Below are 22,799 nucleotides of genomic sequence, written 5' to 3' on the forward strand. Positions count from 1 at the left end.
TCCAACATTCCCATATACTTGATAGAGAAATTTTAATTACTTTGGGAAGTTTTTTTTCCCCCATAGCAAATGCATCTTGCAGATATTTGCTAATTATAGTGTGTTTTGTTCCTTCAACCCATAGTTCTGGCATGCTTATGCTATTGAGTTTTCTTTTCTTCTGCTACTAATGGTAGGGTAAAACTACCACCCACTTCTCCTCTTAAATCCCTTTTCATCGAATATGACAACATCTGAGGTCATGGGGATTTATACCTACAGTTTGGGCAGTAGAATCATACTTACAGAGGTCTGAAGGTGCTTATTTGAGTCTTGATATCTGTTTTAGAGAGAGAGCTGGGACCCACATCCCAGCACCCAGTGATGTAGTGGGTCCTCTGATGCATGTTCAAAGTTCACACCCCCCATCTTTCTTTTTTTTTTTTTTTGCCAGTCCTGGGCTTGAGCTCAGAGCCTGAGCACTGTCCTTGGACTTTCTCAAGGCTAGAGCTGTACCACTTGAGCCTCAGCACCACTTCCGGCTTTTTTTCTATGTATGTGGTACCGAGGAATCAAACCCGGGTCTTCATGCATGCTAGGCAAGCACTTTAACCACTAGGCCAAACTCCCGGCCCCACACCCCCCATCTTTCTATCATATATGTTTTCTTTTCTTCTTTTAACTAGTGTCTTCCTTCCCCTGATGTACATATTCCATTCTGTATTCCATTCTTTTTTTTTTTTTTTGGTCAGTTGTGGTGCTTGAACTCAGGACATGGATGGTGTCCTTGAGCTGTTTGGCTCAAGACTAGCTCTCTGCCACTTTGAGCCACAGCTCCACTTCTGTGTTTTCTGGTGGTTAACTGGAGTTAAGAGTCTCAAGGACTTTCCTCCCCAAGCTGACTTTGAACTCTGAGCCTCAGATCTTAGCCTCCTGAGTAAGTAGGATTACAGGTGTATTACAGGTATGAGCCACCAGCGCCTGGCCTATTTGTTTTGTCTTTTCTAAAGACAAGGTCTTTCTCCATAGCCTCCTGAGTGTGGCGCATGAGTTACCATGTCTTACTATGTTGTTCTAAAAATGGTACATGCACAGCCTGAAAAAAGTTGGTTTAGAGACCACCTATAATTCCGCTGTGTCGAGGTATTTTTCAGTATTTCTATTTCTTCCTTATGTATTAGAGAAAAACACCTCAATAGACTTGAATGTCTCTCCCTCCTCCTGTCTTCCCTCCTGTCCTCCCTCCCTCCTTCCCTCCCTCCCTCCCTCCCTCCCTCTCTGCCGCCCCAGCATTGGGGCTTGATTCAGGCCCACAGGCTTTTCCTTGGCTTTTTCAATAACAGCTGATGTTCTACCATTTTAGCCACATCTCCAATTCAGTTTTGCTGATTAATAATTGGTTCTGGCTGGTGTTCAACCACTTCAACCACACCTCCAATGCAGCTTTTAGTTGGTCATAGCTGATGTGCTTCTATTTGAACCATAACACCAGCCTAGCTTTTTGCTTAGTGGTTGGTGATAGAGTTTCATGAATTTTTCTTTCCAGGATAGCTTCAAACCTCTTGGCCTCCTGAGTAGCTAGGGTAATAGATGTGAGTACCTGGTTGAGTATCTGTAGTTCTATCATTATCTCCAGGTATTCTTGGACTTTACTTCTCCAGCTGGCTTTGAGCTGAGATCCAGAGATCTCAGCCTCCTGAGTATCTTGTATTATAGTCATGAGCAACCAGCACCTGTCTTAAGTGTGGGAATTTTACACTTAACTTAGCCTCTCTGTACTTTGGTCTTCTTCACCTGTAAAATGCATGTAGTAATGGATTCCATTTTATGACCATTGGGTGAAGTCATGCACATCAAGCTCTTCTAACACTGCCCATTCTGTTGCAATGTAGGTGTGATAAATACAAATAAGAAACATTGTAACTCAGAGTTGGTAAAAGGATTCAAAGAGAATTTTCTGGAACAGTTCAGACATGAACCAAGCAATTGATATTAGGCAACTTTTATGTTAGCAGTGGTAGTGACAATGGCAGTCAGACAAAGAGCTGCAATATTACTGACCTCAACGAAGACAGATGCAGTCCCACTCATGAAACATGTGTGCTGTGTTGTCTCAAGCCACTGGGGTCAATGAGGATACGTCTATAGGACAGTGTTTCTGTCTTGGAATAGACTAGAACTACCCAGTGACATCATTGTTTTAGTCTCTAGGGTCTTTGTCTCTCTAGTAATACATTAGTTGTTTTCTTTTTTTTAATTTTGATTTCATTTTTGTGTCTAGGTTTCTGTCTATGTTGGAAGAAGAAGTTTATAGTCAGAACTCTCCAATCTGGGATCAGGATTTTCTCTCAGTCTCTTCTAGAACCAGTCAGCTAGGAATCCAAACAGGTGAGTCCCTCCCTCCCCTCCTTTCTTTATTCCCTCCTTTCCTGTTTCCATCATTTTCTCTTTCTTTGTGCTAATACCGGAGTTCAGAAGATGGGTACTACTATTCTTTAGCATTTTTGCTCAACCATATGAGCCTCTACTTTTGGCTTTTTGGGTGATTAATCGGAGGTAAGAATCTCTGCCTGGATTGGTTTCAAACTCTGATCTTCAGATCTCAGCCTCCTGAGTAGCTAATATTACAGGCACAAGCCACCGCATCATTGCTATCAAATATGGTGCCGTTGCATTATTCTGGACAGATCCTGTGTAGCCCTTTGTAGGCACTCATTTTCTTACCCCAGCCCTGGAAACCTTTCATCCTGATCTTTGTTCCTATAGTTTAGTTTTGTCTAGAGTAGCAAATGGAAGAAATCATATAGTGCATAGTTTTTTGAATCCAATTGCTTTCAGTCAACAAAACCATTTGAGATGTTTATTTAATTATTATTTAAAAATCTGTTGCCCAAACTTGGATATAGGTGTTTAAATCCCTGTAAGCAACAGTGCTTAGGAAAGGAGGTATTTTGATTTGGACCAATACTTTTTTTTTTTTTTTTGCTGCTCCTGGTCTTTGAACTCAGGGCCTGGGCTCTGTACCTGAGCCTCTTTATGCTCAGTTCTAGAGCTCTACCACTTGAGTCATAGCACCACTTCTGGGGTTTTTTTTTTCTGTTTATGTGGTGCTGAGGAATGGCTTCATGCATGCTAGGCAAGCACTCTACCACTAAGCTACATTCCCAGCCCACCTGTTTTGTTTGGATGTTTGCTACCAGAATTGTTTTGTGTCCTTTTTTGCTTTATTTTAGGTCATATTTTCATGTTTCTTATGCTTAAAACCCGTAGTGCTCTAAGGCCTATGTGTGCGTAGTGCCAAAGACTCACACAGTCAGGAATTCACTCAAGATGTCCACTGCATTTCTCTTTGGACTTGTGCGATTCATTTTTTCTTCGTCCTGATCCCACTGAACTTTTAAATAAATGCTATCTCTCCCACAGTTTACTCAATTCTCCTCAGATCTCAGCCTCCCGAATAGCTAGGGTTAAAGGTGTGAGCCACCAGAGCCCCGCTTTCCTAGAAAATGGGTCGTGTATTCCAGTTCTGGGTGGTGAAACATGACTGTACAAACATGACTGTGTGGATATTTGTAATATAAGTATTTGTGATAATGACAAGAGAATTTGGTAATCTTATTCTGGGTTATAGCTGGACTTTGGGGACTTTTAAAGGTCTCAGGTGATTTTAACGTGCACGCATATCCATGAGCTATTGTGTAATATACTCCTGTTGTCCTCGGTCTGCTTTTTTCTCTAATATGAATGCAACTCTTGGATGGTCAGAGGGCCCAGCTTTGCCACAACAATAACAAATGCTTCCACAAAGTGTTTCACCCCTTCAAGCTTCCTTCCTGCCTTCTGACAAACTCTAGGAAACTAGAATTCATATCCCTTTTACCTTGAGGACACAGAAAGCTCAGCAAAGGTCAGGAAGTTGCCCCAGATCAGAGTTTCTATGAGATGGCATTGGGTTCTACTCCCACGCCCAGTTCTTGACTCCCACAGGACATTAGAAGCCAGAGCAAGTACTAAGTGTTCTCCTGTGGCGTGGGCTAGTGTCAGCATCGTAGTCAGAGTGGAGAGAGAACAAGCAGAGAATGAACACTGTTTCCTCCCCCCGGGCATGGAACATCAAAGTTGTTCAGCAGGGTCCACTTAGTTCTCTTATTGAGGGCCTCTGGAGAGGGCTGCTTTGTGAGTGAGAGCTCCCTTTGATCTGTGCCTGCTCAAATCCTCCCTGTCTGCTCAACTTCTGGCCGCATGTTATCTGCCATTCTATTATACACAGACTGGAGAAGGCAGTGGTGATTGGCTTTATGGGAATTGTATACTTTATTTTTGTTATTTTGTTTGTTTGTTTGTGTTTAAAGCTGTGCCCAGTTAAGCTGAAGAGTATACTTTAGTCTTAATAACCTGAAGGCGATCAGAAGCAAGCTGTCTTCTGTTGTGTTGTAATTGCAATGTGTTCTCTTCAGGGGAAAGAAGAGTGTAATTGTCTTCTTAATTGGCATGTCTGTAAGTTGTTGCAACTGTGAGAATGACATTTATAATGATGGCTCTAACGTTTTGCAAGATACTCTTAAGATATCTTCTGAATCACGGGTGCTTCCTCTTTGATAAGATCATCTCAATGTACTTTGAAATTCAGAAGGCCTATGTGCTGCAAAGAAAACAGTAACACATGTAGCCTGGCACTTAAAGTGGATATTATTTTGGGGGCCTTCCTGGGGTTTGAGCTCAGGAATTGGTGCTTTATAACTTGAGCCACCCCTTCAGCTTGTTTTTCCCCTGGTTGTTTTTAAGATAGCGTTTTTGCTTTCTGCCTACAAGTGTATGCGCGAGCCACTCTCTACCTCTTTCCAGGCTTCCTGTGGTTGTGAGGATCATAGGGACATCACAGTGTCCCCAGAACTCCATGGAGATGCAGTCTCATCAGCTTTCCTGCTGGAGCTAATCTAGTATTTTTTTTTTTTTTTGGCTAATCCTGGGGCTTGAACTCAGGGCATCTGAGCTTCTTTTGTGTAAGGCTAACATTCTACCATTAGAGCCGAAGCGCCACGTCCAGTTTTTCTGTTTATGTGGTACTAAGGAATTGAACCTAGGTGTCATGCATGCTAGGCAAGCACTCTACCACTAAGCCACATTCTCAGCCCCTAATTTAAGTGTCTTAATTCTCCCAGTCTCAGCCTCTGCCTTAGCTTGAGATGACTGGTGCTCCTACAGATTGAGAAGGGGGCTTGTGAAGTACCCGCTTGGGCTACCTTGTATTTCTAATTGGGGTCTTTGCAGCTTCAGGCTTTATTTTTAATTAATTATGGTTTTTTTTCCCCTCCAGTACTGGAGCTTGAACAGGGCCTAGATGCTGTCCCATAGCTTTTTTTTTTTTTTAACCCAACACTAGTGCTTTAACACTTGAGCCACAGCTCTGCTTTCAGCTTTACAGTGGTTAATTGAAGAATCTCACAGACTTTCTTGCCAGGGCTGGCCTTGAGCCAAGATCTTCAGATCTCAGCCCCTTGAGTAGCTAGGATTACAAGTGTGAGCCATCAGAGCTGGGCTTTGGTTCTGACGATCTTGATGCTTTCTGAGGTGTTGGTCTCGGGTGTACTTGGTCCCTTGTTGCCTCTGAAAGTAGTCATCTCATGTTTTCTTTTCCTTTTCTTGGAGGCAGTTATTAATCCACCTCTTGTGGCTGGGACAGTGTCCTACAACTCAAACTCATCTTCCCTCGAGCAGCCAAACGGAGGGCACCTGAGTCCTGCCTGCAAGTCATCTGGGCTTGAAGCCAACCTAGGTAAGCTCTCAAGAGGAGTAAGAGAGGATGAATCTGTGGTGACAGTCTCTTTCCCATCTTCCCTCGCTGTCCTTTGCTTTGTCAAAGGGGGTGTTGACCTTCATATCATCATCACTAGTAGGAAATTAGTTGGATCAGTGGGCATTCCCATTTTATGTTCCCATATATGTATTGTTTTTAAATTTTGGTCATTGTAGGAGAGAAGAGGAAAATGAATGACTCTCATATTCTAGAAGAGGCCAAAAGACCCCGGGTTATGGGGGATATTCCGATGGAATTGATCCACGAGGTCATGTCTACCATCACAGACCCTGCAACCATGCTGGGGCCGGAGGTGAGCAGCAGGGCAGATGGCGTCTGGGAGCTGGAAGGCCACACCTGGTCTTCTGGCCACTTAAGCTCTCAGAAATGAAGCCCTCTGCTGTCCAGGTTTGCATGAACCCTTGGTGGGTCCAGGTGTGGGGACTAGGGGTCGGCTTAGTCAAGAGGTGATCTCCCTTGTAGAGTATCTCATCCCAGAGCCTTTTTTTTTTTTTTTAATGTTGAAGTATTTCTAACCAGGACATGTTACAGAATATCTACCAAAGGGGGGAAAAATCCCCTGGACTTCCGGATCCCTTTAGTTGTTAACGTTAGGCCCCGTCTACTCTTATCTTCTGTGTTTTCTCACTTGTGAACCATTTGGAATGGCTTCAGAGTTGAAAACAGCTGAAAACACATCAATTCTATTTTTTCCTAAGGAGCAAGGCAATTCACTTACAAAATCACGATGCAGTTAGCACTCTTAGAAAATTGAGCTTGGACATTTAGCATGCTTAGCAAAGTTAATAGCACTCTTAGAAAATTTGGTTATAAAATTTTCTAATATAAAGTTGGCAGACTGTAGCCCACAAACTGGATCTAACGGTTTAGCTGTTTCCTTCCCTCCCTCTCTCCCTCCCTTTTTATGTGCTGGTATTGGGGCTTGAACTTAGAGGCAGGACACTGTCCCTTAGCGTCTTTGCTCAAGGCCAGCATTTTACCAACTTGAACCACAGCTCCATTTCTGAGTTTTCTGGCAGTTAATTGGAGATAAGAGTCTCATGGACTCCCTCTACTCCCAGTGGCTTAGTAGTGATGGTTAGATCTCTGCCTCCTGAGTAGCTTCGGATTACTGGTGTGAACCACCAGTGCATGGACTCATGTGATTTTCCCATGTCAGCCTCCAGAGCAGAAGGAGGCTACTCTGTGGATGTCTTTGCATATAGTGGCAGGTTTAAATAATTGAGATCTGCCAAATGTGTGCTTCTCAAAGGCATGAACTACATTGCTCTTACCTTGTATTGAAAAATGTGCTGACTTTGGTGTAATATACATCCCATATCTAAATTCCCCATTTGTCTAAATGGTGTTCTCTGTGTCATATTTATTGCTGCTGCTTTTGCATCTAGCTTTTATTTCCCTCTCTCCCTTCCCCCCCCCCCTCTCTGTGGGCATTGCTACAGACTGAACCCACGGCCTTGGTATGTGAGGAAAGCACATTCCACTCAGCTATATTCCTAGTCTACTAAGTCTCTTTTAATCTAAAACAGTAATTTTCTAGCCCTTCCTTGGTCTTTTGATAGGTTGTTGATGATTTTTTTTGTTTTTTGCTAGTCCTGGGCTTGACCTCAGGGCCTGTGCACTGCCCTTGAGCTTCCTCAAGGCTAGCACTCTACCACTTCAGCCACAGCAGTACTTCTGGATTTTTTCTGTGTATGTGGTTAAAAGAAATCAAATCCAGGGCTTCACACATGCTAGCAAGCACTCTACCACTAAGCCACACTCCTGGATCTGTGGATGATTCCAGGTACCAGTTTTGTAGTCTATTTGAATTTGCCTTTGCTTACTGGCTATCATTAGATTCAAGCACTTTCAGTAAAAGTACTGCTTTTATCTTATTACATGGCACCTGTGGCAGAGTGGCTTATGCTATTTCTCACAATTCCAGCAAAAGAAAAAAAATGGATTGAATATTATTTTATGAACAACTTTTTGTATCTTCTTACTATAGTTCTATTGGATAAAAATGCTAGTTTTTGCTTTGCCACGATTTTTAGGTATTTATTCTGTGACATTTAAGGTTAATTCTGAGACTGTTTTAGTAGAAATATCTTCTCATGGACCAGGTTTAAAGCTCAGAAACACAGCTCTTGACTAACTTATATGAGGCCTGGGGTTTAATCCCTAGCACCATAAAAAATGAACAATAAAGCTGGGCATTAATATCTTATACCTGCAATCCTCGCTACTCAGGAGGCTGAGATTTGAGGATTGTGGTTCAAAGCCAGCCTTGGCAGAAAATTCTATAAGACTTGTTTCTTAAATTATTCACCAAAAACTAGAAGTGGAGTTGAGGCTCAAGTAGCAGAGTGCCAGTCTTGAATGGACAAAGGGAAAGGAGAACACCCTGCCCCAAGTTCAACTCCTCACTGCTACCCCCTCAAATGAATAATAGATCTCATCATAAGATTATTCTTTCCCTTTGTGATACCTTAGTCTGTGAGGGCTGCCAACTGCAGTTCTTCTCTTTGGCTTTTAAGGATTTAATATCTTCACCGATTAGCTGATCTTGGTGTTTTGAGTTCTGAAGTGGAATGCAATCAGCATCGTTGAAATCTGTTAGGTGAACTTGCTAGTATGCTGAACTGGTTGGTTACTGGCGCATGGAAGCAGGCAGTTGAAATTTAGGAGTTTCATAAGCTGTTTTTTTTTTTTTTCCCCATAAGCTGGTTTTAAATAGCTTGGTGGCTTGAAATTGACCACAGTGGTACCTGGTCATGTGATCATCCAGTAGACCAGTGAAATTAGCAGAGTGCTTCCAGTCAGGACTTCCTCCCTGAAGAGCTGTTTGTGGAACATTCATTTCCCTGCACTGAACTGATGATGGATTAAATAAGACTAGGAACACCGAGTCCCAGCCCTTGCTGTGATGTCTGCTGTGGTTTAGTGAGGGTCAACAGATACTTCTTTGGAAAGAAAACTGTCCTCTTAAAAAGAGGTGCTAAAATAAGAATGTGACTGCTGCTTTTTGGCCTCTTATGAAAACTTGGGATCTGTCATCACGATAGGTCTTTTAAAGTTAAAGTGAATGAGATTATTATTTTTTTTTCTTTTAAAACAAGGGACTGCCAAACTATGGCCCACAGGCCAAATGTGATTTACTCTGTTTTATTTCATGTTTTAGATAGTCTTAACCCGAATCCTACTGCACCTCTTCTTTTAGTATCCCTATTTTTCAACAGAGTAGCTTTTGTACTATAATAACAGTTGAGTAGAAGACACAGATCTTATGGCTCAAAAAGTCTAAAATATGTTTTTTTCTCCTCATGCATATGATGGAAAAGTTAGCTGATAGCTTATCTGGTACCCTAATGGCCCTCAGGTTTCCCCTAGTGCTTTACCTGTGTATTCTATTTTGTGATTTGTGAAGTGTGTGTGTGTGTGTGTGTGCGTGCGCGCACGCATGTATCTATATCTGTGTCTTTGTCTGTGTATGTATTTAGGGTCCTGGAAATCCGCAAACGTGTACCTGATTAGAACAAGGAAGAGAAGCTTTGATATGTCATTGCCATCACAGAGTGGCTGTGTGTGTATGTGTGTGTGTGTGTGTGTGATCTTTTCCTATCTCCTGTATCCCAGACCAATTTTCTGTCGGCACACTCAGCCAGGGATGAGGCGGCACGGTTGGAAGAGCGCAGGGGTGTCATTGAATTTCACGTGGTTGGCAATTCCCTGAACCAGAAGCCAAACAAGAAGATTCTGATGTGGCTGGTTGGTCTACAGAATGTGTTCTCCCATCAGCTGCCCCGAATGCCAAAAGAGTACATCACACGGCTCGTCTTTGACCCGTAAGCTGAGCCTTATCTTCCTTCTCCCTTAATTTTTGGGGAGGAGGGCGGGAACAGGTAGTACTACTGCTTGGCACCATCTCTAAGGTCTTTGCTCGAGGCTGGTGCTCTACCACTTGAAACACAGCTGCACTTCTGACCTCTTTAATGGTGGTTAACTGGACATCAGAATGTCATGGAGTTTTCTACCCAGGCTGGCTTCAAACTGAGATCCTCAGCTCTCAACCTATTGAGTAGCTAGGATTACAGGTACAAGCCATTGGTGCCCAGCTTAAATGTTCTTGTTAATCGTTACATGTTTTGTATTTTAAATTACCCTGTGTGCCACTCATTATAGCAATATACATATCAAGAAACTACATTATTATTTTTTGGTAACCCACCCATTTTTGGTTTTTAGAGTCATAATTAGCTAGTATTGTGGCTCAAGTCTGTTAAAGCAAGGAAAATTACTGAGACACAAGAAATCTTTTCTTTAAACTTCTATAATTGGATATATCTTAGCTTACCATACATTCAACCAGTCTCTGTGGACTAAGACCCACGAATGTAACCATTTCAGAGTATGCTTTAACCAGGGAAGGTCTGACATGATTCTATAATGCAGAGCATGACAGGGTGTGCATTTCAGTCATGTATTCTTTTTTTTTTTTTTTTTTTTGTCAGTCCTGGGCTTGAGCTCAGGGCCTGAGCACTGTCCTTGGACTTTCTCAAGGCTAGAGCTCTACCACTTGAGCCTCAGCACCACTTCCAGCTTTTTTCTATGTATGTGGTACCGAGGAATCGAACCCGGGTCTTCATGCATGCTTGGCAAGCACTTTAACCACTAGGCCAAACTCCCGGCCCCAGTCATGTATTCTTTCCTATAATTTTGTATCACGTTGTATTAATTATATTATATTTATTTTTGGTCCATGGACTTAAACTCACGGCCTGGGCACTGTCCCTGAGCTGTTGTGCTTAAGGCTAATGTTCTACCCTTAAATCACAGCTGTACTTCTGGCATTTTTTGGTAGTTGGCAGTAAGAGGCTCATGGGCTTTCCTACCCAGACCAGCTTCAAATCATAATTATTGGCTCTCAGCCTTCTGAGCAGCTAGCATTACAGAAATAACCCACTGGTGCCCAGCTCTCTAATGCTTTCCAGTAAGAATAAACTGTAGAAATGTATATCACATTTGAGCTCTCTTCTTTGCCGGAGCCAGCCGGCAGCAAACCGGGATTCCTGACTTTGGGGGTGAAGACTGGGAAAAGAAATAGACAAGAAGAAAATGGGGTCGGGAGAACTACAGCCTAAGTCAGCAGCCCAAGACTCCAGCCTAAGAAGAGCTTAAGACTATAGCCTAAGGCCGTGAGCTTAAGACCATAGTGCTATTTATTTCAAGTTCCAACCTTAAATACTTTTCTTAAAACCAGGAAAGTGCCAGGGGTTACATTCGTGCAAAACAGCTATCAAGTCTCAAATAGGTTAAATGAGAAGCAATTGACATCGGCCAAAGTCATCCTGATAACAGCTTACTTCCTTGTGTACTCAGTTGTGCAGGTCCAAGGTCACCGACCCCATACTCGGTCCCCAACACTTCTTGACTCCCATCGTGGTTCCCTGGGCATGGGATATGCCAGTTCTAAAACACCTCCACACGTACTTCCTTGCTACTTTTAGACATCAGACACTTTTAGAGGACATTCAGTTTTGTTCTGTGGGTGCTCTGATGAAGTCTTTTGTTATCAGGTCTTTGCTCCTAAAAACGTAGGTGAAAGTAGAGTGGCTAGATTGAAGGAAGTTCCTGCAGAAATTCATGACCTATCTCCTCCACCTGGTTAGTTAATAACCAAGTATTATATAAGCCTATATATATATATGCATAAGCATACTTATATAACCAAGATTGATAAAACTTTGACATAATTGTATCCTTTCAGGAAACACAAAACCCTTGCTTTAATTAAAGATGGTCGCGTGATTGGTGGTATCTGTTTCCGTATGTTCCCATCCCAGGGATTCACCGAGATTGTTTTCTGTGCTGTCACTTCAAATGAGCAAGTCAAGGTAAGGAGCACACAGGTTGTCGGAGGAAAAGCAGTGTGTGGGATTCTCACTAAAGCTGTGAAACTTGGGGAGGCTCTTTCTATTCTGTGTGCAGGGAAGACTGGGGCTTGAACTCAGGACCTGGGCACTGTCCTTGAGCTCTCTCAAGGCTAGTGCTCTACCACTTGAGCCACTTCTGGCCTTTTCTGTGTATGTGGTAACCAAGGAACTGAACCCAGGGCTTCATGCATGCTAGGCAAGCACTCTACCACTAGGCCAAACCCCTGGTCCCCTAGTAGCCATATATATATATATGTATATGTACACACACACACACACACGTATAAAAAAGCCCAGGCTAGCTTTGAACCACAGTCCTTAGAACTCAGTCTCCTGAGTAGCTAGGATTACAGGCATCAACCACCAGCACCCGGCTAGTAGCCACATTTTTAAGAAAAGCAAGTGGAAACGGGAGATTAGCTGTAGATACTATTTTGTTTTGCCCAGAATTCAATGTTATGAAATATTTTTGAGACCATTAATGTTGGGTTTTTTTGTTTGTTTTTCGTTTTGACTTTTTGTTATAGTCTTGGAAATCAATTGTATATTTTATGTTTCTAGCATGTATGGATTTGAATGAGCTGTATTTCGAGGGCCCAAGAGACATATGTGTCCAGTGGCTCCTGTATTAGGCAGTACAGGATGAGAAACATGGTCGATTCCTCAACTCAAAAGAAACTATGTTATTCACAAAAGCAAAGAATGAATAGTCTCTGCTCAGAGGCACTGGGTGCTTTCATTAACAGCCTTGGTCTCTGTCATGGTCCCCATTGTAGCTTCTGTGAAGTGTATATTCTCACAATGCACAGTGGAGGTGTGTGTCTTAGACCTCCAGGACCAAGTATAAGCCAGGTATTAGCATTATCATTTGGATTGGGGGAAATAAAGAGCCAAATTTGCTGGACACTGTTTTCCAAGGCATTCTGACAGTATGTCCTTGAATGGTATTATTTGTGCTATTATCATTCTCACTTCCCTCAGAAGTTTCTAAACATAGGATTTAGGACTTAGTAGAGAGAAAGATTACATAAAATGTATTTTCTTTTCCTTTATTCCTTTCTTTTTTTCTTTCCATTTTTCTTTCTTTCCTTTTCTACCTTCCTTCATTTTTTTTCCCCCGTGTAACCCAGGCTATCCTTAAACTCTTGATTCTCCTCCCTCCCCAGTGTTGAGATTATAGGCATCATTGTCATGCTCACTTATAGAAATTGTATTTTTAGAAATAGCTATAGCAAGAACCAGGCATTGGTGTCTCACACCTGTAATCCTACCTACTCCCGAGGCTGAGATCTCAGGATTATGGTTCAAAGCCAGCCCAGGAAAGAAAATGCTTCTGCTTAAGACGCCTACCATAAAGCCAGAAGTAGAGCTGTGGCTCAAGTGGTAGAGAGCTAACTTTGAGCACAAAAACTTAAGGGCAGTGCCCAGGTCCTGAGTTCAAGCCCTAGGTTTAGCACAGGCAGGCAGAGACAGAGACAGACAGATGGAAGGGAGAGAGGGAGGACAAGGGGAGAGGGAGAGCTATAGCAAGCGGTGCTTTGTTTGGAAGGGTTAATTAATGTTGATTTGGACACTGTACGGATCCCACAGGGAAAAAGAATGTATTTAATATGAGTTGCTACTTTGTCTTACTCCATTCACAGGACAGTTTATTCTCTACACTGTAAATTTCTAAGGACTGGAAGTTGGAGAAATGTCATAAATTCAGTTGAAAGCCCTAGAAAACTAAAGTTACTTCTTAATGATCTGAAAGTGTAGTTTTAGAAAATGAAGATTAGTTGTTTTAAAATAGGGCAGAATGAACAAATTGATAGAAGATACTGTTGTATGTGTATGTGTAATGGAAATTTAATGGGTATGTTACTTTGTTAGGGACCAGCTGTTTAGTACAAATAGGAATGGGAGAAACAGTCACATCAATAATTTCCTGTCTTTCCATTAATAACCAACTCCTGAGCCAGGTATTGCCCTAGATACTTAAATTTTCAAAGACATGTGCCAACTCCTAACACTGGAACACACAGACATTCTACTTCAATATGGGGTGAAATTCTATGAACCCCAGTGCCAGTAACACTTACTTGTGAAAACAGCAAATCTGTATTTACTATATTGAATATGTGACTGTACTTTTTAAAATTATATCCAGGGGCCAGAGATGTGGCTGAAGTGGCATAATACCAGTTGAGCAAGAGCAAAGCCTTAAGTTCAAACCCCAAAATAGTGTGTGTGTGTGTGTGTGTGTGTGTGTGTGTGTGTGTGTGTAAAATAAAATTTTATCTAGTCATTTGGGCGAATCAAGATGAATTCCTGTTTATACTTTAAGATTTTAAGAATGTAACTGTAATCCCTCTATTCATTACCCTGACAATAAAAAATTAAAAAAAAAGATTTTCATGTCAGCCTATCTGGTTTCAAAACACCTAGAAGGTAATATTTAAAAATGTACTTGAAGCACCTTCTCAGGTTTTAGAATATGTTTTTCATCTTAAAACTACTTGCTCTTGACAAGTTTAAAATTATATACCAAATAATTATATAGCTAAAATTATATAGTTAGTGTGTTTTGGCTGACTTGGAGATTCTGGGCTTTTCAGGACCTCTTTTATTTATTTTTTTCTTTTTTGCTTCAAGACCAGGACTCAAGCTCTGTATCTATTACCTGATGCTTTTGCGTGTTGGCTAGCCATCTACCAACTAAGCCGTGTCTCCAGTCTCATCATGTCTTTCTTGAAAAGGTCTGATGATAGCAAGTTATAAGTTCTGTGTTTGCTGGGCACTGGTGCTTCAGGTCTGTAATTCTAGCTACTTAGGAAGCTGAGATCTGAGGATCACAGTTCAAGCCAGAGCAGGCAGCAAAGTTTTATCTTCAATTAAGCACCAAAAGAGCTGAAAGTAGAGCTGTGGCTCAAGTGGTAAATCACTAACGTTGAGCAAAAAAGCTCAAGGATAGCACCTTGAGTTCAAGAACCAGGGCTGGCAACCCCCCCCCAAAAAAATCCTATGTGTGAGACAGTAATTTTAGAAGGTTGATATGTAATACAGAGCAAAATGCTTGGATTAGTAAATATTCTAGTGATCATTAGCACTTTTCATTTACATATATTTTTAAAATTAATATTCTGAAATACTTTAAAAATTAAGCAGAAATTCATTAAAAGTGTGTGTGTGTGTGTGTGTGTGTGTGTGTGTGTGTGTGTGTATCCAAGCAAAACTCTTGCTTTCCAACATTTCCTGGCAAGTTTGTAGGAATTTTCTTTTCTCTAAGACCTAATCTCTTTGTCTGCATGCTAACTCGTGCACAGGGCTATGGCACACACCTGATGAATCATCTGAAAGAATATCACATAAAACATGACATCCTCAACTTCCTCACTTACGCTGATGAATATGCAATTGGATACTTCAAGAAACAGGTAATCATCCTTGTGTGACAGTGTTCAGGAAGAGAAGTCTGAGAGATTGTTGTCTCCATGATAGACAAGCTAGACATCCCAGGAAAGATGAGGAGGATAGAGAAAGCCCAGAGTAAGTAGACTGTGGTTTAGGCATGCATTATAACAGGAAATAGACTTTATCCTAAAAATAACCAGTGAAAAACAAGGTTGGAGGCATAGCTCAGCATACAGCTATGAGCTTAAACCCTAGTAGTGCTACCAAAAAAATAAAAGACCATTAAGACACATTCAAATTTTGAAATGGCCACTGTTATTAAGTAAAAATTAAATGTCCAGGCTGGCACTGTGATCCTTTCAATTTCGGTCTTCCATGGAGCTTATGATATCAGGTGTGTGTCGCTGTGCTCAGCGATGGGTTGAGACGGGATCCTGTGAAATGTTCTGCTTGGTGTAGCTAGAAACTACAACACTCTGAATCTCAGTCTACCGAGTAACTAGGATTTCAGTGGCCCGAGCGACTGCAGCCCTGCTATTTGGGTCATTTTAAAGTGTTCTATAACTTCCTGCTTGAATGACAGGGGGATAGTTTTCAAGCAAATCCTCTTCCTAGTACTTGGAAGGAAAGTGGGCATGCTGAAGCTGTTTCTCAGCCCTTCCTCAGACACTGAGTGCACTCAGTCGCTATGCAATCCATTGTCCATGTAAACGGATTTGCTTTGCAGGGTTTCTCCAAAGAAATTAAAATACCCAAAACCAAATATGTTGGCTACATCAAGGATTATGAAGGAGCCACGCTGATGGGATGTGAACTCAATCCTCGGATTCCATACACAGAATTTTCTGTCATCATTAAAAAGCAGAAGGAGGTAAGTACAGCTTGAGCTTTATATCCTCTCCCTCTCTAGGTCAGCTTTAGTTGAGGTACATAATGTGTCATTGGGTCCCAGGTGTATTTGTCTGATGCTATCATAACCTATTTGCCTGGCTCCTTTCTAGGTCACTAACCCTAAAAGGGTCAACCTAAAATGTACAATATACGATGATATGTTTTATCATTTCCTGCCAAAGGCATTTACATTCTGGCCTCAGTCAGCCTTCTCTCTCACTATCTTCTTCCCGCTCTTCCTTCTTTCCATTTCTCCTTTCCTTCTCTCTTTCCTGTCCTTCTCTCCTTTCCTGTCAGTACTCGACCCCAGCATTCTGCTTCTCTTTCTTTTTTTTTTTTTTGCCAGTCCTGGGCTTGAGCTCAGGGCCTGAGCACTGTCCTTGGATTTTTCTCAAGGCTAGCACTCTACCACTTGAGCCTCAGCACCACTTCTGGCTTTTTCTATGTATGTGGTAGCAATGAATCGAACCCACGTCTTCGTGCATGCTAGGCAAGCACTCTACCACTAGGCCAAACTCCGGGCTCTCTGCTTCTCTTTCTACATCTTCGTTTCTTTATTGAGTAGCAGCTTTTGTTGAGGATCTTTATGTGGTTTTCATATGTACTTACAATGTACTTCAAAATTATTTACCTTCTTTCCCTTTCACCTCCCTCTTTCCCTTCTCTTCCTAAGTAATCCCTTAGACTCAGGTGCTGTGTTTATCCACAAATAATTATCTATGTGGCTATGTGTGTACATATGTATATGTCCATTATTGTGTATGTCTTTCAGGTCTAGCTTTCCACATATGAGAGAAAACATACCATTCAACATTTGAGTGTACCTCTTTCTTTTCATCCTATTCGAGTTCTCCATAGGCCATACCAATGCCTCACCCTCTTCCCTGCCCACCCTTTTCCCCTGACATGCCAGGCGGACACTCAGCCTGGACTCTCCTCTACCCCTGCTTGTAGCCTTCCTGTTTGGATTCTTTTTTTTTTTTTCAAATATATTAGCAATTACTATATTATATACAATGTGTAATCTATATAATATATAAACATGAATATGCATATATATTTTTCTCTAATGAGATTTTTTTTTTGCCAGTCCTGGACTTGAACTCAGGGCCTGACCACAGTCCTTGAGCTTTTTCTTTCTTTTTTTTTTTTTGCCAGTCCTGGGCTTGAGCTCAGGGCCTGAGCACTGTCCTTGGACTTTCTCAAGGCTAGAGCTCTACCACTTGAGCCTCAGCACCACTTCCGGCTTTTTTGTATGTATGTGGTACCAAGGAATCGAACCTGGGTCTTTGTGCATGCTAGGCAAGCACTTTAACCACTAGGCCAAACTCCCAGCCCCTTGTTTGGATTCTGATAATTCATGTTCCATAGGCATTATTGTAGTGTGTGCACACCTCTCCTTTTAGTTCTCTTCAACTTCTGAAGGCTTCTCTTTCTAAATACGATGTGATTTGTGATTTGGCATCTGAGTAATGGGCCTCATGCATTGTAACAATGAAAGGAAGGCTTGGATGGAAGGACATAAGCTTTTTTTTTTTTGAGGTGAGGGGCCAGTTCTGGGGCTTGAACTCAGGGCATGGGCACTGTCCTTGGACACTTTTTGCTCAAGGCCGGCTCTCTATTACTTGAGCCACAGCACCACTTTCGACTTTTTTCTGTATATGTGGTACCGAGGAATTGAACCCAGGGCTTCTTCATGCTAGGCAAGCACTCTACCACTAGGCCACACTCCTGGCCAGACATAAGCATTTTAGACTTCCCTGACACAGAACAAACGAATCAAAATGAAACAGCAACGTAAGAAGAGGCCATGTTCGTTAAGAAGTGAATGCCTATTTTGGTTTAATCCCAGTACCAGGCTGGAGTTTAGTTTGTTTGAGTTCGGGAATTAGTGTCTGTGCCAGCTTATATCAGTTCCACTTGACACTTCTTTTGTGCACTTGACTGGTGTTCACTCAGAAGCACTCTTCTTTAGCAAATCACTGGAGAAACACATCTGTCTTTGTCCTACCTTTACTACTTGCTTTCTGCAAATACCCTTAATCCCAGTTCTTAGTCCCTTATCTGCTGGTCGGGTTTTACCCACATTCACAGCCAACAAGCTTATTTGATTTGATTTGTTGTTGGTGATGTATAGCAGCTCCAACTTTTTTTTTTTTTTTGCTTCTATGAAAGTGAGCAAATTGACATTTTATGTGAAGTTAGCACCTAAAACAAATGTTCTGCATCTTGGTTAGAAACAAAAAAATGTGAGCCTAAAAAAGGATTCCAAAGAGTGTGTTTGGAAGTTAAGAAAACACAGCGGGCTCCTCTCTGGCCCACTCTCTCTGAAGAGTCCTCATTGTTCTCTAGGACTTAATGAGCGGCTGTGGCATTGGAGGCTGCTGGCCAACTATACAGCCTTCACTGGGCTGTCAGCTGCTCTGTGCCCAGTCCTGCCCAGCAGCAATTCAACCCCCAGATTAGCTGAGCACAGGATTCCCCTGGCAGAGTGTAGAAGCATGCATCCATGCTAGATCTATTGACCCTTCCTACCTAATGGGGAGTGCCGAGCTCACAAAGCACTCAGCCTTTTAGAAGACAGGGATCTCTTCCCTTTCTCCTTTTCTCATGGACTATTTCTCTGTCTCTTTCTGTCTCTGTCTCTCTCTCTTCCCCCCTTCCCTCTCCCACTCCTCCCTTCTCTCCCTCCCCTCCTTCCTTCCCTCCCTTCTTACCACTTTCTCGCAGAATGCATGACGGAGGTTTGGCACTGTTAACCTAGTTCTTTCAGAGGAAATCTGAAGTTATCATCATAGAATAATATATTTGGATGCACAGACAGGTTGCATTATTCCTTGTCCAAACTATTTGTGACATTGGGATTCTCCTGAATTTGGAACTTAATATCAGATTGAGTATCCCTATTCTGAAAATCTTCTGAACCCCTGAACTTTACTGGCAAAAAAAAGGAAACAAAGAAGGTAGAGATTAATAATGCCAGTTGACAGTCTGAGTGTGGTGGCTTATTCCTGTGGTGCTAGTCCTAGCACTCAGGAAGTAAAGATGGGAAGAAGTTTGAAACTAGCCAGTGCTTTGTAGTAAGATCGTGTCTGGAAATACACAAACACAAAACAACAACAACAAGGAAACAGACCTTTTTACTCCTCCCCCCCCTCACTTCTTCCCATCTCCCTCTAGAGGGAGTCAGGAGATGTAGCTTTGTGGTAGAGTGATTGCCTGGCATGTGCAAAGCCTTGCGTTTGATACCACCACTGTCACCAGTACCACAACAGAAGACAGACTTGTAAAAAGGCCAGCACTCATCTAGAGAAGCTCTTCCCAAACTAGGAGCTGCTAGCCACATGTAGCTCTAGGTCTGCTGCCAGTTAGAACTGGAATGTGCTATAGGCCTAGAATGCTCTACTTTGTTATGAGTAAATGAATGCCATAACTATTGTTATGATAATATTTTTAGTATAACCTGCTTTTTAATTTTTTTTTTTTTGTTTTTTGCTAGTACTGGGGCTTGAACTCAGGGCGTGGGCACAGTTCTTGGGCTTTCTCAAGGTTAACGCCACAGCATTACTTCTGGCTTTTTCTATGTATGTGGTACTGAGGAATCGAACCTGTCTTTGTGCATGCTAGGCAAGAACTCTACCACTAGGCCAAACTCCCAGCCCTTGGTAATATTTTTGCAACAATGAGTTGAGTGAGAGATGCATTATTAAAATCAATTTCATCTGTTCTTTTTACCTTTCTAGAATATGGCTTACTGAAAAATTTTAATTAAAAATTAAATTAATAAATCACATTTAAATTTATAATGCAGTAGGAATTATAGTATCTATTTCTAATTGGACAGGACTAAGCTTCATTTACTTAGGGTGCACATTATGATTCCTGGTCATTTGGGGAAGTTCTTGTATTTTATTTTATTGATTATCTGAGACAAAGTCTAGCTATGTAGCCCAGGCTGGCCTTGAACTCACCATCTTCTAGACTTAGTGTACCAAGAAATGGTGTATGTGTGTGTATGTTGTTGTGCTTTTAATTTTATTTGTGTCAGTCCTAGGGCTTAAACTCAGGGCCTGGAGTCCGTCTCTTACCTTTTTTACTCAAGGCTTAGAAACACTCTACCACTTGAACCAGTTACAGCTCCATTTCCAGCCTTTTTTGGCAGTTAATTGGACATGAGTCTCACTAACTTTCCTGGCTGTGCTGGTTTGTAACAGTGATTCTCAAATCTCACCCTCCTAAATAGCTAGGATTATAGGCCTGAGCCACCAACATGGCTTCCCTGAACTTTTATTATTCTCAAGGCTAGTACTCTGCCGCTTGAGCCACAGTGCCACTTCCTGCTTTTTGATGGTTAATTGGAGGTAAGAGTCTCTTGAACTTTCCTGTTCCACCAGGCTGGTTTTTAACTGTGATCCTCCGATCTCAGCTTCCTGAATACTTACAGGTATGCGTCACTAATGCTCCAGAGTGTTTTTGTGTTTAAAGGAAAATTGCAATGTGTTGGAATTACTTACCTTAGTTGCTTTAGCATTAATTATACAGAAAATAGCTCGTGGAAGTTTTGAATGAATCAAGTACTTCAAGTCATATTTGTGATGCTCAATGGATAGTACTTTAGAACTGCTTTCTAATTAGAACAGCATCCACTGAGGCTCAGACTTCAAAGATCCCCTCCTCTCCCCTCTTCTGCCCTCTCCTCCCCTTTTCCCCTCCCTACTCTGCCCCACCCCAATTCCTTTTTCCTGCCTTCTCTCCCCCACCCCTCCTTTTCAACTTAAATGATCACAGGCTATTCATTTTCCAAGATTCTGGGCATTTCTGAGGTCTTCTTACGTGCTCTTCCTGTCTGAAAGAGATAGTCTTCGTTATGGACTGTGAAGAGGTTCTTTCCTTTGGTCAGGTGCTACCAGGAACTCACAGCTCTTCTGAGCCTGGCTCCTCAGAGAGGCAGGGCAAAGCGATCAGTTCTTATGCCCAAGAGGACAAGCAAGCCATAGAGCAATGTGTTCTCAGCATTGGCTTCCCTTGTAAAGCAATTTTCTTATTACCATATGTAGTGTGACATTTCTGCACTTTGCACAAAGTCCTCGTGCTCACATGCTCCCCTCTAGAACTACTATCCCACACCCCCTTTTAAACCTCTTGCAATTGTTTTCATTAGTGTATACTGAGTTTTTTTTTTATAAAAATGCATTCTAAATTATAGTTGACATGTTAATTGCATGAATCAGAGGGTTTCACCATAACATTTCCAAGTATGCAACCATCATGCTTTAAACAAGAACACTCTCCTTTCCAACCTCTCGCCCCTCCCTCTTTTGCTCACAATCCTTTGCATTCATCCTTTCCTACCGTTTTGTACCATGAAATGGTCTTGCAAGGAGAATGCTTCCTTCACGTTGCTGACTTGGACCACGTTGTTGTGCAGACTTCTTTCACTAATTGTATTTTAATCCTGTTCTTTACAGATAATTAAAAAGCTGATAGAAAGAAAGCAGGCCCAGATCCGAAAAGTCTACCCTGGACTTTCATGTTTTAAAGACGGAGTTCGACAGATTCCAATAGAAAGCATTCCTGGAATTAGTATGTATAGATATTATTTTTAATAAGCATCATCTTGCAGAGATATTGGATGTTGTGTTTGAAAACGTTTCCAAAGAGTAGAAATTGGAAAAGCTGCATTGTCCTTTTCATTTCCATTTGTGTTATTTCTAGTCCTAAAAATTACTATTATCCAGGATCCAATTACAGGCTCCCCCCTGTGAATCCTAGCTATTCGAGAGGCTGAGCTCTGTGGATTACAGTTTGAGGCCAGCCTGGGCTGCAAGATCCATGAGACTCTTATCTCCAGTCAACCATTGGGAAACCCAGAAGTGAAGCTGTGGCATGAAGTGGTAGGGCACTAGTCTTGCGAGTATTAATCTTTAAGTAATTGTACAAAAAGGTTTCAATCCACCTGTCAGTTTCTGAGTAAGATGCATTTTGATCAGGTGACCCCTTTCATCATTCTAACCCTTAAAGAAGAAGACAGCAAGCCAGACCTGGCTGTGTAATCCCAACCCCTGGAAAGCTGACCCAGGAGGATTGTGAATTTGTCTAATGAGACCCCGTTGTAAGTGAACTAACAGGAGTCCGCAGATGCCTCCCTTTTAATGTCCTTTCTCTTCCAAAGCCAACAAGCCAATGGAAATTCCTTCTCGTCATCATCAATATCCACTCTTTATTAAAATCCTGGCATTTGTAGCTAGTGGATGCTAGCAACGTAGAAAATGGAAAACAGCAGAATCATATATATATATAAATGGCGAAATTGGGTCTCAGAATGAATGGTTAGCATTTACTTTTACCTGACTCATTCCAGGTAATGGATGAGTTGTATTGGTTAAGTCATCCAAATCAACTGTTTAATTGTACATCAAAAGCTACTGAATATCATTGGCACTTTTACTTGATTCAAACCCATCTTCTAATAAAGATTTAATAAACTAAGCAAAACCAGAAAAAGTTCTCCAGAGGAAAAAAAATGTTATTTGGAAAAGATAAAATTGCCTTATAATGTCTTTCCTGTGTTTTTACTTGTATTTTTGCTTATATTTTTACTATTCATCCTATAGTCATTTTTATCCCTACTAATGGTATAATAGCCATGACATTATTATAATCTTGGGCCAAGTATTTTCCTTCCTTTCTTCCTTCCTTCCTTCCTTCCTTCCTTCCTTCCTTCCTTCCTTCCTTCCTTCCTTCCTTCCTTCCTTCCTTCCTTCCTTCCTTTCTTTCTTTCTTTCTTTCTTTCTTTCTTTCTT

At 41.6% G+C, this 22,799-nt stretch overlaps 1 protein-coding gene across 1 annotated transcript in view; it reads left to right on the forward strand.

The window, feature by feature from the left end:
• Nucleotides 1-22,799, forward strand: part of Kat2b (lysine acetyltransferase 2B) — an 83,807-nt gene that overhangs the window by 50,977 nt on the left and 10,031 nt on the right. Inside the window, exons 7-14 of the mRNA XM_090322057.1 lie at nucleotides 2,261-2,367; nucleotides 5,633-5,755; nucleotides 5,953-6,089; nucleotides 9,416-9,624; nucleotides 11,547-11,673; nucleotides 15,018-15,128; nucleotides 15,833-15,976; nucleotides 21,465-21,579. Coding sequence (XP_090178183.1) covers nucleotides 2,261-2,367; nucleotides 5,633-5,755; nucleotides 5,953-6,089; nucleotides 9,416-9,624; nucleotides 11,547-11,673; nucleotides 15,018-15,128; nucleotides 15,833-15,976; nucleotides 21,465-21,579 — 1,073 coding nt within the window. The remainder of the gene's footprint in view (nucleotides 1-2,260; nucleotides 2,368-5,632; nucleotides 5,756-5,952; nucleotides 6,090-9,415; nucleotides 9,625-11,546; nucleotides 11,674-15,017; nucleotides 15,129-15,832; nucleotides 15,977-21,464; nucleotides 21,580-22,799) is intronic.

Source organism: Megascapheus bottae, chromosome 2 (genome assembly GCF_031878675.1).
Source record: "Megascapheus bottae isolate mThoBot1 chromosome 2, mThoBot2.hap1, whole genome shotgun sequence".
NCBI lineage: Eukaryota > Metazoa > Chordata > Mammalia > Rodentia > Geomyidae > Megascapheus > Megascapheus bottae.